This window comes from Neophocaena asiaeorientalis, unplaced genomic scaffold, assembly GCF_003031525.2.
Source record: "Neophocaena asiaeorientalis asiaeorientalis breed wild unplaced genomic scaffold, Neophocaena_asiaeorientalis_V1.1 scaffold61, whole genome shotgun sequence".
Classification (NCBI taxonomy): domain Eukaryota; kingdom Metazoa; phylum Chordata; class Mammalia; order Artiodactyla; family Phocoenidae; genus Neophocaena; species Neophocaena asiaeorientalis.
Window position 1 is genome coordinate 52,599 of NW_020174143.1, and position 15,435 is coordinate 68,033.

At 36.7% G+C, this 15,435-nt stretch overlaps 1 protein-coding gene across 1 annotated transcript; it reads right to left on the bottom strand.

Annotated features, from left to right (window-relative positions):
• Nucleotides 1-1,160: 1,160 nt before the first annotated feature.
• Nucleotides 1,161-1,739, bottom strand: ARL14 (ARF like GTPase 14). Its single transcript, XM_024754974.1, has one exon. The coding sequence runs from the start codon at nt 1,737-1,739 to the stop codon at nt 1,161-1,163; it is 579 nt and encodes a 192-aa protein (XP_024610742.1).
• Nucleotides 1,740-15,435: the final 13,696 nt, after the last annotated feature.

Below are 15,435 nucleotides of genomic sequence, written 5' to 3' on the forward strand. Positions count from 1 at the left end.
TAGGAGGAAAGAGCGTCTTCTGTTAGTACCAGGGCCTCCCTGGGTGTTCTGAGCCTCTCAGGGGAATTGCAATTCAATCTCCAGTTCCTTCTCCCCTCCTTGCCTCACCCCACAGTGTCTCTGGAGAGTCTCCTGGTGATGGGAACTTCCACTGACTAACCTGCATCTTCAGTGGGGTCCCCAGGAGTTGGGGACTCTCTTAAACACCACCTCCTGCACGAAGCACTTCTTATTTCTCCAGGTCAGAAAGAGTTTCTCCTGTTATAGCACTTAGTACTTATTCCCCTGTTCTAGCTACTGGCTTTGTGTTGTTTCCCCTGTGAATTGCTAGGTGTCTGAGAGCAAAGTCTGGCTCTGGTTCCTGTTTGATCAGTACAGTGAGCTGTACGTATGTTTCCAAGTAATAAATGTTATATTGAATTTTACTGAAGCCGGTCTTGGGATTGCAGCATCCAGCTGAGCGATAAGCCCAGACCTTGCCCTAAAGTCTAAGGTGCTACCCTGACTCCAGAGCTTTAAGATACAAACTTCTTCTCCCTATAGGAGAACACAGCCTCTAGGCAATTAAGAGCCTAGAGTTCATTATTTGACTCATTGTAAGAAGTTCCTAGCAATAGATTTCAAAAAGCTAGCAGGAATGCAGAAAAAAACAAAAACAAAAACCCTTTATTTAGGTGATAGGGATTTACAAAATATTAACATCAAACATTTTCCTCTTCATAATTTAAAGTTCGATTTTTTACACCACCCAGCTATTACACAGGAGCATGGTGGAAATTCAATACCTGTAACAGCTGGAAACAGTCTGAAAGAATTCTGACTCTATTAGCAGAAGAATTCTGACTCTATTACTTAAACTTTTTCCAGTAGTCATATAAAAATAATAAGGCAAGAATTTATTTGGTCTCAAATATGATTCTGAATCATCCAACATGCACGAAATTGTAAAATTTTCATTCTCAATTATCATTACTACATAGTTTGCTAAAGTGCCTGGCCCCAGATAATATTTTCTAGATATTATTCTGAGTTGTTTAATGGAATTTAGGTGAAATAACATTTCAGGAAAGGTTTACCAACTAGGCAACTTGCTTTTCTCACTTGGCCTGGAGAAAAAATTACCTTTTCAACTTCATCAGCATCTCTTTCCCCACTTGACCTCAGTTTTGCTTGAAGAATGCTAATATGTCTCCTCTTGATTTCATGTGGCTTTTCACAAATCCAGTTAACTTCTGGAACCCCTCCATCAGCCCGTCCCCGGTGACAGCACAGCAGGGCTGCACGTACCAGTTCCGGTCACTGCAGAGTTGCTTCACTTTGAACATTCTGGTGATGTCCTCGGCACTCAGAGCACCAGGCACGTCTTGTTTGTTGGCTAACAGGATAACAGGCACATTTTTAATGTGCTCATTCTTCAAAATCTGCTCAAGCTCTCTCCTGGAGTCTTCCAGTCGCTGTGTATCTGTACTGTCTACAACATATACCAGTCCATCGGTGTTCTCACAGTAGAGGCCCCACACAGTTCTCATTTTTTCCTGTCCTCCAACATCCCAGACCGTAAGTGGAACACCCTTTTCCAACTCAATCATCTCCACGTTGAAACCTACTGTTGGGCTGGTCACAATATCCTTAGCAAGCTTTAATTTGTAAAGGAGAGTAGACTTCCCAGCAGCGTCAAGTCCCAGAAGAAGAATTCGGGCTTGCTTGGCTTTGGGGTTTTTAGAATTCAATAGACCCATTTTAGGCTTTTTTTTTTTTTTTCTTTGAAGACCTTTTCTTTTGGCTGGAGCCAGTGTTTCCTCTCCAGGTCTTGCATGAAAATGTTAAGAGGAAAGAAGAGAGCAAATGCTTCATGTTATAGTCTAAGAATAGGAACTTACGTGCATTTATGTTGTAGCTTATCAACTTGATTATGGGCAAACAGTGTTTCATTTGCAGTCCCAACCAATCCTGAGGTATCTGTGATGTGAGTAACCAGCCAGTGTAATAGAAGCTCAAAGGGGAAATTCTTTGTGAGTGAGTAGGACTTAGGAGGGGCCTGCCTGTGTGACACTGCAGCTTGTTCTCTTCCAGATGTTGGAAGTCTAGGGTAATCAAAGGTTTGGATATGCACGGGAACATGGTTTGGTAGCGGGATAAAAACTTAACTTTACAAATGGTTTGTAGAAATTCTCTAGTTATTTGACTATTTATCTTATCCCAGTTGTAAATAAGTAACCAGACTTCTGAAGCCATGAAGAGAGAGTTTACCTCACACTGCCTTGAGCAGTATCTTTAGTACTTTCCAGATTACTCAGTAGGAAACTTTAAACCATCCAAAGTTATCTGAACCTTACTTCCATAATCATATAGAGAATCACTTCTTTAATCTTCTAGATAGAAAATTTACACTATTCACAAGACCAAATTTACAGGACGGGGAAGTTTGTAACACAAACACTTTTAAAAGTAAGCAGTCTGATTAAAGGTGGCGAATGAATATATTTATCTCCTCTCCTCAAGACTCCACCAAAATGATGGTAAAGGAATAAAAAGAACATATAAACTCATATCTAGAGCAGGAGAGTCCATCAGAGGGTGAGAGATTTCAACAAAATTCTGGAACGTGGAATATAGATAGAAGATGAATGGTAACTAATGCAGCAGGATAAAGCTGAGGCTTGGAGTACTGATACACAGGATACAGAGGGAAGGGGCAAAATGAGCAACTAAAAACAGAGGGTTAACTGAAAGTCTGAATAAGGAACAGAAAACACACACACACAGACACCTCTGCTGGGTGACAATTCAGAGTGAGATGTTACACCCTGGGCCAAAAAAAAAAATCTTTTCTAAAGAAATTGTATGATGTCAGAGAAGAGACCTTCATGTTTTGACAGTTGGGAGTTTCCACCTCATAATGCCTAATTCGACATTTAATTAACCTATAGCCAACCTGGCAGTTGGCAAACCTCACTCATGTACATGGAGTTCCCAGTCAGCTTTCAGTGTACAGAGGTTTTCATACTTAGTACATAACATGCCTCTAATATAATGAAAGACCAAGATAAAAATAAGAAGGTTTAAAGAAAGCTTTAACAGAGGTAATGCAGGGAACAGAAGAAAATGTTCAATAAGTTCTAATTAATATTTCCATAGAGATTTGCAAAGATATTGCATCCATAAAACAAGAAATGGATGCTATTTAAAAAGCCACTCAAAAAACAAAAACAGAACTCTTGAAAATTAAAAACATGGTTTCCAAAATTTAAAAAGATCAGTAATAGGTTAGAAGAAAATCCAGACGTCTCAAAGTCTGACTTATAGGACTTTATTCCAGAAAGAACAGAAAATATGCAAAGAGGAAATTATCAAAGAAACAATATAAGACTATTTTTCAAAGCTAAAGAATAAACTCTCCGGACTGAAAGGCTTCCCTCAATGCTTAGCAAGTTGATTTTAATTTTTTTTAAACTTAAAAAAAAAATATATATATATATACATATATATATTTTTTTAATTTGGCTGTGCCGGGTCTTAGCTGCGGCACACGGGATCTTCATTGGGGCATGCAGGATCTTTAGTTGCGGCTTTTTTTTTTTTTTGATTAGTTGCAGCATGTGGGATCTAGTTCCCTGACCAGGGATTGAACCCCGGCCCCCTGCATAGGCAGCACAGACTCCCAGCCACTGGACCACCAGGGAAGTCCCAGCAAGTTGATTTTTAAAAGAGCTGTATATACTAAGGCATAAAATATACATGTTTTATTTTTATTAAAACTAAAATTTTATTTTTTAAATTAAGTAGACTATTCCGGGTGTAGAAAGTACACTTATGAAGAAATTATGTAAACCTTTAAAAAACTATTAAATTCTTAACCAACTCCCTGTATCTCAGAAACCAGAGATAGCATTTTCATTCATTTATTCATCCATCCATTTATTCAGCAAATGTATATATTGATTGCCTTCTGTGTGAACTACCATGTGCTAGATTCCAGGGAGGACACAAAGATAAATTAGACCTTCCCTTAGGTGGCTTTCATTGGGGAGAAGTTTAAAGATATGTGAATAAAAATAATAATACAAAGTTTTATAAAATGTAAATGCTATAAGAAGAAAAAAGCTAACATATTCTAGAAATTCAAAGATTACTTCAGGATGGAGGGCATCAGGGAGATCACCTTAGAGAAGGTTCAACCTCAAACCAGGCCTTCTAGAGATAGGGTAGGGGAAGGGTATTTATTAAAGAGATGGTCTGTGTGAGCAGAGTCTCAGAAATGGGAAAACATAGAATGTATATGGAAAAACAACAGGATACAAATATGCACATGTAGTGGGTTTTTTTTTTGCTATAAACACGTTTAACTATCATGAGAAAACCATCAGACAAATCTTGATTGTAGGACATGCTACAAGACAACAGACCTGAACTCTAAAATATGTCCATGCCATGAAAGGCAGAAGAAAAAAAAGGAACAGAAGAATGATCTAAATTAAGATATATTTAAGATACGTGATTGGATCCTTTGTTCAAAAAAATTGATTATTACTATAATTGGGGACATTTTATGATGATTATTCATATATTATTATATATATGAACTATATATTAGATGATGTTATTTATCAATGCTAAATTTCTTTTTTTTTAAAATTTAAAAATTTATTTTGGCTGCATTGGGTCTTCGTTGCTGTGTGCAGGCTTCCTCTAGTTGCAGCAAGTGGGGGCTACTCTTCTTTGCGGTGCGTGGGCTTCTCATTGCAGTGTCTTCTCTTGTTGTGGAGCACAGGCTCTAGGCGCACGGGCTTCAGTAGTTGCAGCACATGGGCTCAGTAGTTGCGGCATGCCAGCCCTAGAACACGCGGGCTTCAGTAGTTGTGGCGCTCGGGCTCAGTAGTTGTGGCACACAGGCTTAGTTGCTCCACGGCGTGTGGGATCTTCCCAGACCAGGGATCAAACCCATGTCCCCTGCATTGGAAGGCGGATTCTTAACCACTGTGTCACCAGGGAAGTCCAATGCTAAATTTCTTGAGTGCAATGATGATATTGTAGTTATGTAAGAGGATGTCATTGCTCTAAAGAGATATATGTTAAAGTACTTAGGGGTGATATCAGCAAGTTAATTTTAATTGGTTCACTGTGTGCGCACACACACACACACACACATCAGAAATATGGCAAAGGTCAGCAATTGGTAGTTTATGTGAGGGGTTTTGGGTGTTCACTGTACTAAACTCTCCTGTAGGTTTGAAAATGTTCAAAATAACATGTAGAAAAAAAGAATTGAAATAATCTAATCAAACTAGGCTGCAGTCTGTAGAGAATAGTTCAGCTTACACATGTGGTAAGACCATATTTCCCAAGATGAATTTAGGGACTGTGTACTACCACGTGGGCTCTTCTCCATCCATCTCTGGACTTTCAATAAATTGAATTTTAAAAGAAAAGGTTTAACACTTACTTCATTTTAAACTTGATACAGTCTTTATGAGATCCACTATCCATACTGGGGTAATACTTTAATTTGTTTTGTCTATAATGAGGGTAATCATACATATATATGCCTTCACTCTGTTTCCCATTTGATCAATTATACCTTGTTTTCAGGATAGTCAACCAGATGAAGGGTTAAATTCTGGATGAATATTATATCCAAATGAAAATATGACTCTCTCTTCTGTAAAAGGGAGTAATTTCTTTCTCAATGTTAGTTTTCCTGAAAAATTCTACAAATGTTTCAACATCCTTTCCTACTGTCTTACAACATTTATGGATTCATTTGTCCTGGCCAAACCTGAGGGAAGGAAGGTGTTTGTTTTCTGTGAATCATTCCGAGATTATGCAAATAAAGGCAGGATTGTGAGAGAGTTACTGGCAAGCTCTGTGGTATCATAGGAAATTTGTTTTAAAATGCAGGAATGAAAGAAACATTTTTTTTTAACTTCTTACCTTGGAGATGGGAGGTAAAAAGCCCTTACTTAGAAACTCAACCATGTACTGACAAAGTAAAGATATAGAAACTCATCTCTTGGAAGGAAGTGGCAACTTATTCAATTAACTTTATTTTTTATAACTAAAGAAGAAACAATGGGGAGGTCATTGTGTGACTTGCTTAGTTTATGCAGACTTGGAACATGCCTGTTTTTCCTATAATAACTTTTTGTTTGGTCTTTTTAAAAATGAACTTCTGGAAAATGGAAGTATAACATACATAGAATAAAATGCAAAAATCATAAATGTACAGCTCAGTGAGTCACAAATTGAAAACATCCATGTATATACCAGTGAAACCAGGCTTAATTTTTAATTTTGCATTTTTGTTGCAAGTAAAAATTCTAGACCTCAAGCATTTCTACACTCAGTTGTCAGAAATATACTCTGTTCTCGAACATGTAATGAGAACAACAGGTACTCATTATCCTAGTTGAGATTCTTTGGTGCTGTGAAAAATGATATTCCAATCCACGAAGCTTTTCCAAGTGCCGTTTTTTTCCCAGGACAGAACCAGAACTTTCATGCACATCACCAAATGTGGAGCATATGGGTAGACCAGTGGATCTGAGTTCAGATCTAGCCTCTGGCACTTACTAAGTGCTGACAAAACCAGGGATGTTGTGATAGCTTATTATATTACATATAATAAATGTGAAAACACATATCACAGAACCTGGCACATGATTGATGTGAGTTTTCTTCCTCTCTTCTCACAAGTTTTGTATATTAGCTAACATTTAAAAATACCTGCAGTTGCTACTTATCATGGTAATCATTTCATGACATATGTAAGTCAAACCATTATGCTGCACACCTTAAACTTATACAGTACTGTATTTCAGTTATGTATCAATACAACTGGGAGAAAAAAATTACCTGCAACTCTTGGTTCTGGAGAACCTAGGGGCAGGACAGGAATAAAGACATAGAGGTGGAGAATGGACTTGAGGACACGGGGAGAGGGAAGGGTAAGCTGGGACAAAGTGAAAGAGTGACACTGACATATATACACTACCAAATGTAAAATAGATAGCTAGTGGGAAGCAGCCGCATAGCACAGGGAGATCAGCTCAGTGCTTTGTGACCACCTAGAGGGGTAGGAGGGAGATGCAAGAGGGAGGGGTTATGGGGATATACCTATATGTACATGTATAGCTGATTCACTTTGTTATAAAGCAGAAACTAACACACCATTTTAAAGCAATTAATTATACTCCAATAAAGATGTTAAGAAAAAAAAAACCTGCAACTCTTAGCCTTTTCCAGACAAGGAACAATTTGGTGATTACCATCAGAGTACTGTATTCCCTTGGCAGAATAAAGTACTGTGTGCTGAACCCCTTCTCCAACACCCCAACGTTATCCCCCTTCTCCCAAATAAGATTAAAATGAACATGGATACAATACAATACAATTAAAATGAACAGAAGAACCGTCTGAGGGCTGTGTCTGGAACTTGGAAGGGGCATTCACTCATTTGCCTTGGTGAAGACAGGCATTTATATAAGGACAGATGACGCAGATATCTTTGGCCCCAGCTACATGTGAAGCTCTCAGTATCCTCTATCTGCCCAGCCAGTGGCAAGGGGACCCCAAAGAACTGGGCCATGCAACCTGACCACCATGAACCGAACTGGTTCCTTTTCATGACAGTGATCCAAATCATAGGTTTGCATAGGTATGCAGATTCTTTATAAAATTATTTTAAGGTCTCCATTCTTTACAGCCTCTCATTTCTCTTCTAACTCACAATAAACTTGTGATTATTCATTCAGTATTTATTGGGTACACATGAAATGGCAAGCACTATTTGCTGTGAACAGAATAACAGATTCACCCTTTAAGAAGTAACTGAGGGTTGAACCATTTAAAAAATATATATTTAAAAAATACTCTACATTACAATCTTGCTATTTAAAAAAGTATTTTATTATAAAAACAATATTAAGAAAATTTTAAATCATCTGAAACATTTTTAAATGTAATGTGACTAGGAATTTACTTTTGTCTATTTTCTTTCTGTCTTTGTTTATGTACATATATAATTTTGATACGCTTTATTCATCAAGCTTGTATTGAGCACATACTATATCTGGATTTAATGCAAGACACTGGTGATATGGATGCAATCAAAACAGTCTTCATTTTCAAGGAAGTAGTAGTCTAATGAGGGAGACAGATACATGGCATGCATATTGTTATAAATAAGGTAACAGAACCTTAAGGAAGCACAGAAGTCATCAAAAAGGAGGGTGAAATAGCACATTGTATCCAGGGAACTGGAAGCAGTTCCATAAGTGGAGTTGAGAAGTGTGAGGACAGCAGAGTAAGAGGAGGGGAGGCTGCAGGTCAGTGTCCAGCAGCATGGCTCATGCCTGGGGTGCCCACATCATTTATCATCCTGGACCGTTTTCAAAGTGGAGGGGGTGCCAGTAATGAATATACCAGAAAACACGTGTAAACAGGACAGTACTGGAATAACTAGGCTATATGGTCACCCTAATATAGGTCACATGAGACTTGCCCGGCTTCATGGGAGGACACTTGAGCCAGTTTCAGGATGAAGGATCAGAGTGCCAGGTCTGCATAGCTACTTCTCAGATATTTCCACTGTCACTCACTGACATTCTCCTTTCCAGTTTTTCTAGAGAATAAACTAAGAAATCAAAGTTGTACACTGGAGAAAGCTGAATCATAAGCTGTCAGTGAGGGAAACCAAAATGGGAAACCTACTTCATGTAGCAGAATCAGTCCTCAAAGACTCAAAAATAGACAGTATCAAGCCAGAAACTAGGGTAAAGGAAGATAATTAAAAAGCTGAGACCTTGTCATTAGAGTTGACAGGTAAAATACAGGACATCTAGATAAGTGTGAATTTCAAGTGAACAATGAATAACTTTTTAGTATGAGTATGTTCCAAATATTGTACAGGATATACCTATAATAAAAAAGCATTCATTGCTTTTCTTCTTCTTCTTCTTCTTCTTCTCCTCCTCCTCCTCCTCCTCCTCCTTCTTCTCCTTCTTCTTCTTCTTCTCCTTCTTCTTCTCCTTCTTCTTCTTCTTCTTCTGCTACATTTATTCTCAGTGTCAGTTATTATCATTTTTTCTTTTCCATATAAGCATTTAAGCCTGTAAATTCCCCCAAAGTATCACTTTAATTGCATGCCACACATTTTTTTACTCATTTTTCTAATTACCATTATAATTTTTTCTTTGATCCATTAGTTATTTAGAAGTATTTTTCTAAATTTGCAAATATATAGAAGTTTTAAGTTATTATTTTATTATTTATTTCTAACTTAATTTTATTGTGGTCAAAAATACTGGTTCTTGGACAGTTATTGAGATACTTTATGTCCTAGTACATGGTCATTTTTTGTCAAAGTTCCACATACATTTGGAAAGAAAGTGTATTCTCTAATAATTGAGTACAATATTCTGTATCTATTAGGCCAAGTTTTATAATTGTTTATTCAGATCTTGTCTGCTCGAACTATTGATCAAAGAAGGAAGAATGTTAAAATCTTCAACAGTGACATGACCATTTCTTCTTGAACTTTTGATGATTTTTGCATCACATATGTTGAAGCTATCTTTAGTGCTGACAGGTGTAAAATTTTTATATCTCGTGATTGGACTGAATTTTTTTTCAATAGGTAGTGACCTATTTGATCTCTAGTAATATTTTTTTTTTTTTTTGCGGTACGCGGGCCTCTCACTGTTGTGGCCTCTCCTGTTGCAGAGCACAGGCCCTGGACGCGCAGGCTCAGTGGCCATGGCTCACAGGCCCAGCTGCTCCGCGGCATGTGGGATCTTCCTGGACTGGGGCACGAACCCATGTCCCCTACATCGGCAGGCGGACTCTCAACCACTGTGCCACCAGGGAAGCCCTCTAGTAATATTTTTTTTCTTGAAGTTGAATGTGTCTGTTTCTAATATAGCCATCTCAGTTTCCTGTTGGTTAGTGTTTACTTGCCTTCCTTTCAACCTTTCTGTGTTCTTATGAGATGTGAGATGTGTCTCTTCTTAATAGCAAAGAGTTGAACTTTTAAAAATTCAATTGACACTTTTTGACTACATTAGAATAATGTAGTTTCTTGATACTGATTGTGATTTACTTATCATTTTATTTTTATATTTTCTGTTTACCCCACTTTTCAACGTTTTCACTCTTTTCTTTGTTCTAGTTGAGTACACTTTTTCTTTCCCTTATTCTTTTTTCACCTTTATTGGTTTGGAAAGTATGGAATCTAACTGTAATTTTTAATGGTTACTGAGGTAGGCAGAATTCTGAGATAGTCCCCCAAACTCCCATCCTGTCATTTATAATTCCCTTTCCATGAGTGTGGATGAGACTGTGAATATAATGGATATTACTGTCTTGATTAAGTCATATGGCAAAGGTGAAGGAATTTTGAAAGTACAGTTAAGGTTCCACTTTAGTTGATTTTGATTTGATCAAAAGGGAATTTACCCTGGGTGAGCTTGACCTAATCAGGAGAACCCTTAAGAGGGACTGGGCCCTTCCAGAAAAAGGAAATTTGAAGCAGCAGATTTATCTTGCTGGCCTGGAGAAACACAAGCAGTCATATTGTGACTTGCCTAGTGGGCAGCCACTGGTAGCTGAGGCCTCTGGCCTACAACCACAAGAAACTGAATTCTGTCAGTAACCTGAATGAGCTGGGAAAGGACTCTGAGCTCCAGATGAGAATCCCAGCCTGGCCAACACTTTGACTGCAGCCTTGTGAGACCCTGAGCAAAGGATTCCACTATGCCATGCCTGGTATCCTGACCCACAGAAGCTGAGAAACAGAAATATATATTATTCTAAGCTGCTAAATTTGTGGGAATTTGCTATATAGCAATTCATATGAATGAATATAGTTACCTTAGAAATTTTAACATTTATATTTAACTTAATGTCTGAAGAATGATCAATGTGGTTATCCACATTTAGAAAAAAAAGAACCTTAGAATGTTTTAACTCCCTTTACCACTCTTTCATTATACATTCTATTGTCTAGGTGTGTCTAGCTTAACTTTTTTAACTGTCAAAGTAAACACTATCATTGGTTTATTCAGTAGATTTATCTACATGTTTACCATATTCTTTGCTCACCATTTCTTCTTACACTCAGACTTTCTCCTGTGCTTATTATCCCTCATCCTGAAGTACATTCTCTAGAAGATCTTAGAATAAGGCTTTGCTGTAATAAAAGCTCTCAATTTTTTCCATCAGAAATTAACTTTATTTTAACCTCAGTTTGAAAGATAATTTGCTGTATATAATAGTATATTTTGACATTTATCTTCTCTCAGCACATTAAATGTACCTACCATTCCACTGTCTTCTGGCTTCCTTTGTTGCAGTGGGAAAATCTATCAGTTTAAATACAGTTCCTTTATAGATAACACTGTCTTTTTCTCTAGATGCTTCTAATATAGTCTCCTTGCTTTGGGTATTTTAAAAGTTCACTATAATATGGCTAAGTGTGGATTTTGTTTTATTTATTGTTTGCAATTCTTTCTGTTTTCTGAATCTGTGTATTGGTATTTCTCATCACTAGGAAAGAAGAAATTCTCTCCTCAAATTTCAGGATTTCTCAGACATTATCTCTTTGAATAGTATAATTTCTCCCTTCATCTTTGTTGTCTCCTCATGGAACTGCAGTGTTGGAACTTCTCTCTCTGTGTCCTCTATGTCTCTTAATATTTCTTTTGTAGTTTCATTCTTTGTCTTCTTCTGAATTTGTTGTAATTTCCTCCAATCTGTCATGTATTGTCTCTTCAAATGTGCCTAATCTACTCTTTAAGCTTTCCATTAAATTTCTAATTTCAATGATTATATTTTTAATATGTAGAAATTCTATTTGGTTCTTTTTCAAATCTGGCCAATTCTGATAGCTTATAGTTTGGCATTCTTCTAATAATCTTTTAAAATTTTTCTTTAAATACATTAAAACACTTATATTTTATTCTATACCAGACCATTCCATTATTTGAAGATTTTAATGCTTGACTCTGCAGTGTGTTACTTCTGCTATTTCCTCATGCATCTAAAGTCATATTCCTTGAAAATGTATATGTAGATTTGAATTTAACAAGTATTCTTTTGAGGAGGGTTTGGATGTTTTTCCTTTACATATTAGATACTCCCAACTACATTTTTGGCGTGGGGCTTTTTCAGAATGTACAGATAGTATGAATTCCGGTTTTAAACACATGTGAAAGTAGGCTTATGATTAAGAATTCTCAGGCCTTTTTCTTCTTTGTTCAGCTCTGCTGAGAGTCCAAGTGAGATTGGCAAATATCACCACTAACACTCTGTTGGGTGGGATTTTTCTAATTCAGCCACTGAAAGAGTCATCCTTGAAGGTACCCTATTCTAGCTCCCACCTTGCTTTGGACCCCAGTTTTCTTTTCAGCCCTGGTACATTGAGCCCATTAAAACATGGGCCATTGACCACTAAGGATCACATAAACACTCAGGGCTTTGCCTAACCCTACAGATTTTGCTTTCTTTTTCCCCAGCCTCTGAAAAATTCTCTTAATTTCTCACCAGCTCAGCCTCAGACGAACATACATAAAAAGTTTTTGTTTGTTTTGATATTTTATATGGCATTTTTACATGTGCTATACTGGGAAGGATTTTACTTAAGACCCAGTTCATCATATTTCTAGAAATTCTTTAAATTTTTAGTGAGAATATACTCATATTTTAGAATTTTAGTTAAAGACATATTTAAGAATATTAAAATATTAGAAGAAAAAGTTGAAGAACATGTTAATAACATTGGTGATATATGGCCTTCTTAAGCTAAAATTCCCCAAATTATAAAGCCTATAAAGAATTAATATTGATTAATATATTTAACTGAATAAGCATTTAACATTTTTGTATGCAAACACCTTAAACAAAATCAAAAGACCAAAAGAGCTATAGAAAATATTAATAATGTATAATGAAAGTTTCATATACATAATACATAATGAATTCATACAAGTCAATAAAAAAGACACACAGATGAATTAGAAAATGAGCAAAGGACATGAACAGACAATTCATAAGAGGATATACAAATGGTCAAATATTACGTAAAATTATGCTGGATGTCACTGGTCACCAGAGACCTTAAAATAGTATCTTAAAATAGTAAGATACCATTTTTCACCCATCAGATGACAATTGATAGTATGTTAGACTGAATCACTATTGGGGGAGTACAAATTGACACCTGCCTTTTGGAGGGTAGTTTGGCAATATATCTATTAAATTTTTAAATATATTATTTTGGGGAATTTTGAACTAATGGTTAGAGGATATACCCATTCCTGACAAATCCTCAGCAATTAATATTTTCTTTATATAAGTCAGTGAGTGAAAAAGTTCTGAACTCCAAGAGACAGATATCAGAAAAGTTTTTCAGCGAAATCACTTTATTTCCTTCTCAAGATAATATTAAGTGTTCAGATAGTACTCACTCTGGTTTCTCACCACTCAGATAGTAAGGTTTTCCACATTAACTGTTGAACTGTGTCCGTGGAACAGATACAAGTCTTGAGATCTATTACCTTGGCTATGACCTGATGACTGATTCTCTTGATATGACTCACCTTCCCCTTCTTGAGCAAGATTATAGACAGTAATGACTTATAACAACATTTCCTTTCTCATTGGAAGTACTGAAGGCAGCTTCCCCTGTTCATTGACAGAGGTATCACAAAGTAGCAGGGATGAAAAAATCTTCAAGACACAATGCAAATGCATGGGAAAGGGCTCGGAAGGATATTTTCCATACTGCTATGCTGTGGAAGAAGATAGCCACAGGATGTCAAAGGGAAGTTCAAGGACATCATATGGTTTCTATCCATGGTCATACAACTTACATATATTATCTCCTTGGACAGGAACAGTCTGAGTCTTGTTGTGTCATTCTGCCCTAGTACATTTTAGCACATCTATTTGGTTTACAAGCAAGGAAACATTGTATGGCAAATGGCCAAGAAAGCGTCTTCCTCAGGATATTTCCCAGAACCTACATGTACCCCTTAACCTAGCAAGTCAATCTCTAAGGATCTATCATTAAAAAACACTTGCACGTGTATCCGAAGAAGCATGTAAATAAATGGATGTTCATTGTTTACAACAGTGAAAAATTGCAAATGGACTATATGATCATCAATAGAGAAGTTAAATATATTTTAAATGTATTTTGGTTCCTCTGTGCTACAGAATGCTTGCAGCAGCTAAAAGAATGCAGCAGCTAAAAGGAAGATGTATGCATAGTGACATAAAAGGATATCAGTCAATTCAGTGGAAAAAAAAAAAAGCAAGTTGCCGAGCCATACACAACAGCATAAAGTTATTTAGTTTAAATATGTATATTAATATATATTAGTATACACATATATTCTACTTTAGTAGATAGATAATGCATATATAAAAATACATGGGAAAGGGGGTGGAAGCTATTCCCACACTGCTATGCAATAGAGGAGATTACCATGGAGTGGTTATGGGCTTTTACAGTCGCTTTTTGTTATTTTATCATGTTATATTGATAATATTTTCATGTAGTACTTAGGTAATTCAATAGTTTTTAAAATAATTTGTTTTTATGAAGAAGAGGAGGGGTTGTTTAAGATTAAAGGAGCTGGAGGGGGATGCTTGATCTGTGTCCAGGGCAGCAGAGATAAGAGGTAAGAGAGTCTGAAGTGAGGATTTGAGGGCAGAACTTGTTGGAGTCGTGCATTCATTTTCTTTCATTCCAAAAAATTTTATTGTGCATCTACTGTATTATATACAAGGTATTGAGCAAAGGAATATTCAGAAATAAAAGTTATAATGTCCTGCTCTCCAGAGGTTCACAGAGAAGTAAACATATATTCATAATGCAGTGAGATGAGCAGTAAGACCCAGTTATGCCTGGTGAATCAGAAAAATACAAAGGATGGGAGAAGCCACCTGTGTCCATCCAAGTACAAGAGTTGGCTTTCTGGCCTTCCACTGTCCCTCAGTGACCACTATGTATACTGCCATGGTTGGAAGCCAAGACTGACCCTGTGTGTGCCATGTGCGTTACATCAGGAATTATAGGAATTCTAGCAAAGTAGGATCTGTGCTGAGGGTGGACAACAAGGTCTCCTCCATAACTAACAAAACTTTCTGAGCTATAATGACATGGACAACAGGGTTTTAGTACCTTTAGCCATTTCTCTCCACCATTACCGTGCCCTTTCTGTGATATTTTCAATTTAACAGTATATAATATCTTTCATTATTAAATTAAAGATCTGAAATTTTTAATGCAAATGCTATCTGAAAGCTGTTCACACTGAAATATACATAATCAATTTGTAGGCAACAAATATGGAACAAATTAATGAATGACCAAATAAACGAAATCAGATCCTTCCAAAACTTGATAAAATGGGGAAAGGGGGAAAAGTACTGAAT

Excerpts from the sequence above, each read along its gene's own strand:
- ARL14 (XM_024754974.1), bottom strand. The coding sequence starts at position 1,739 with ATGGGTCTATTGAATTCTAAAAACCCCAAAGCCAAGCAAGCCCGAATT.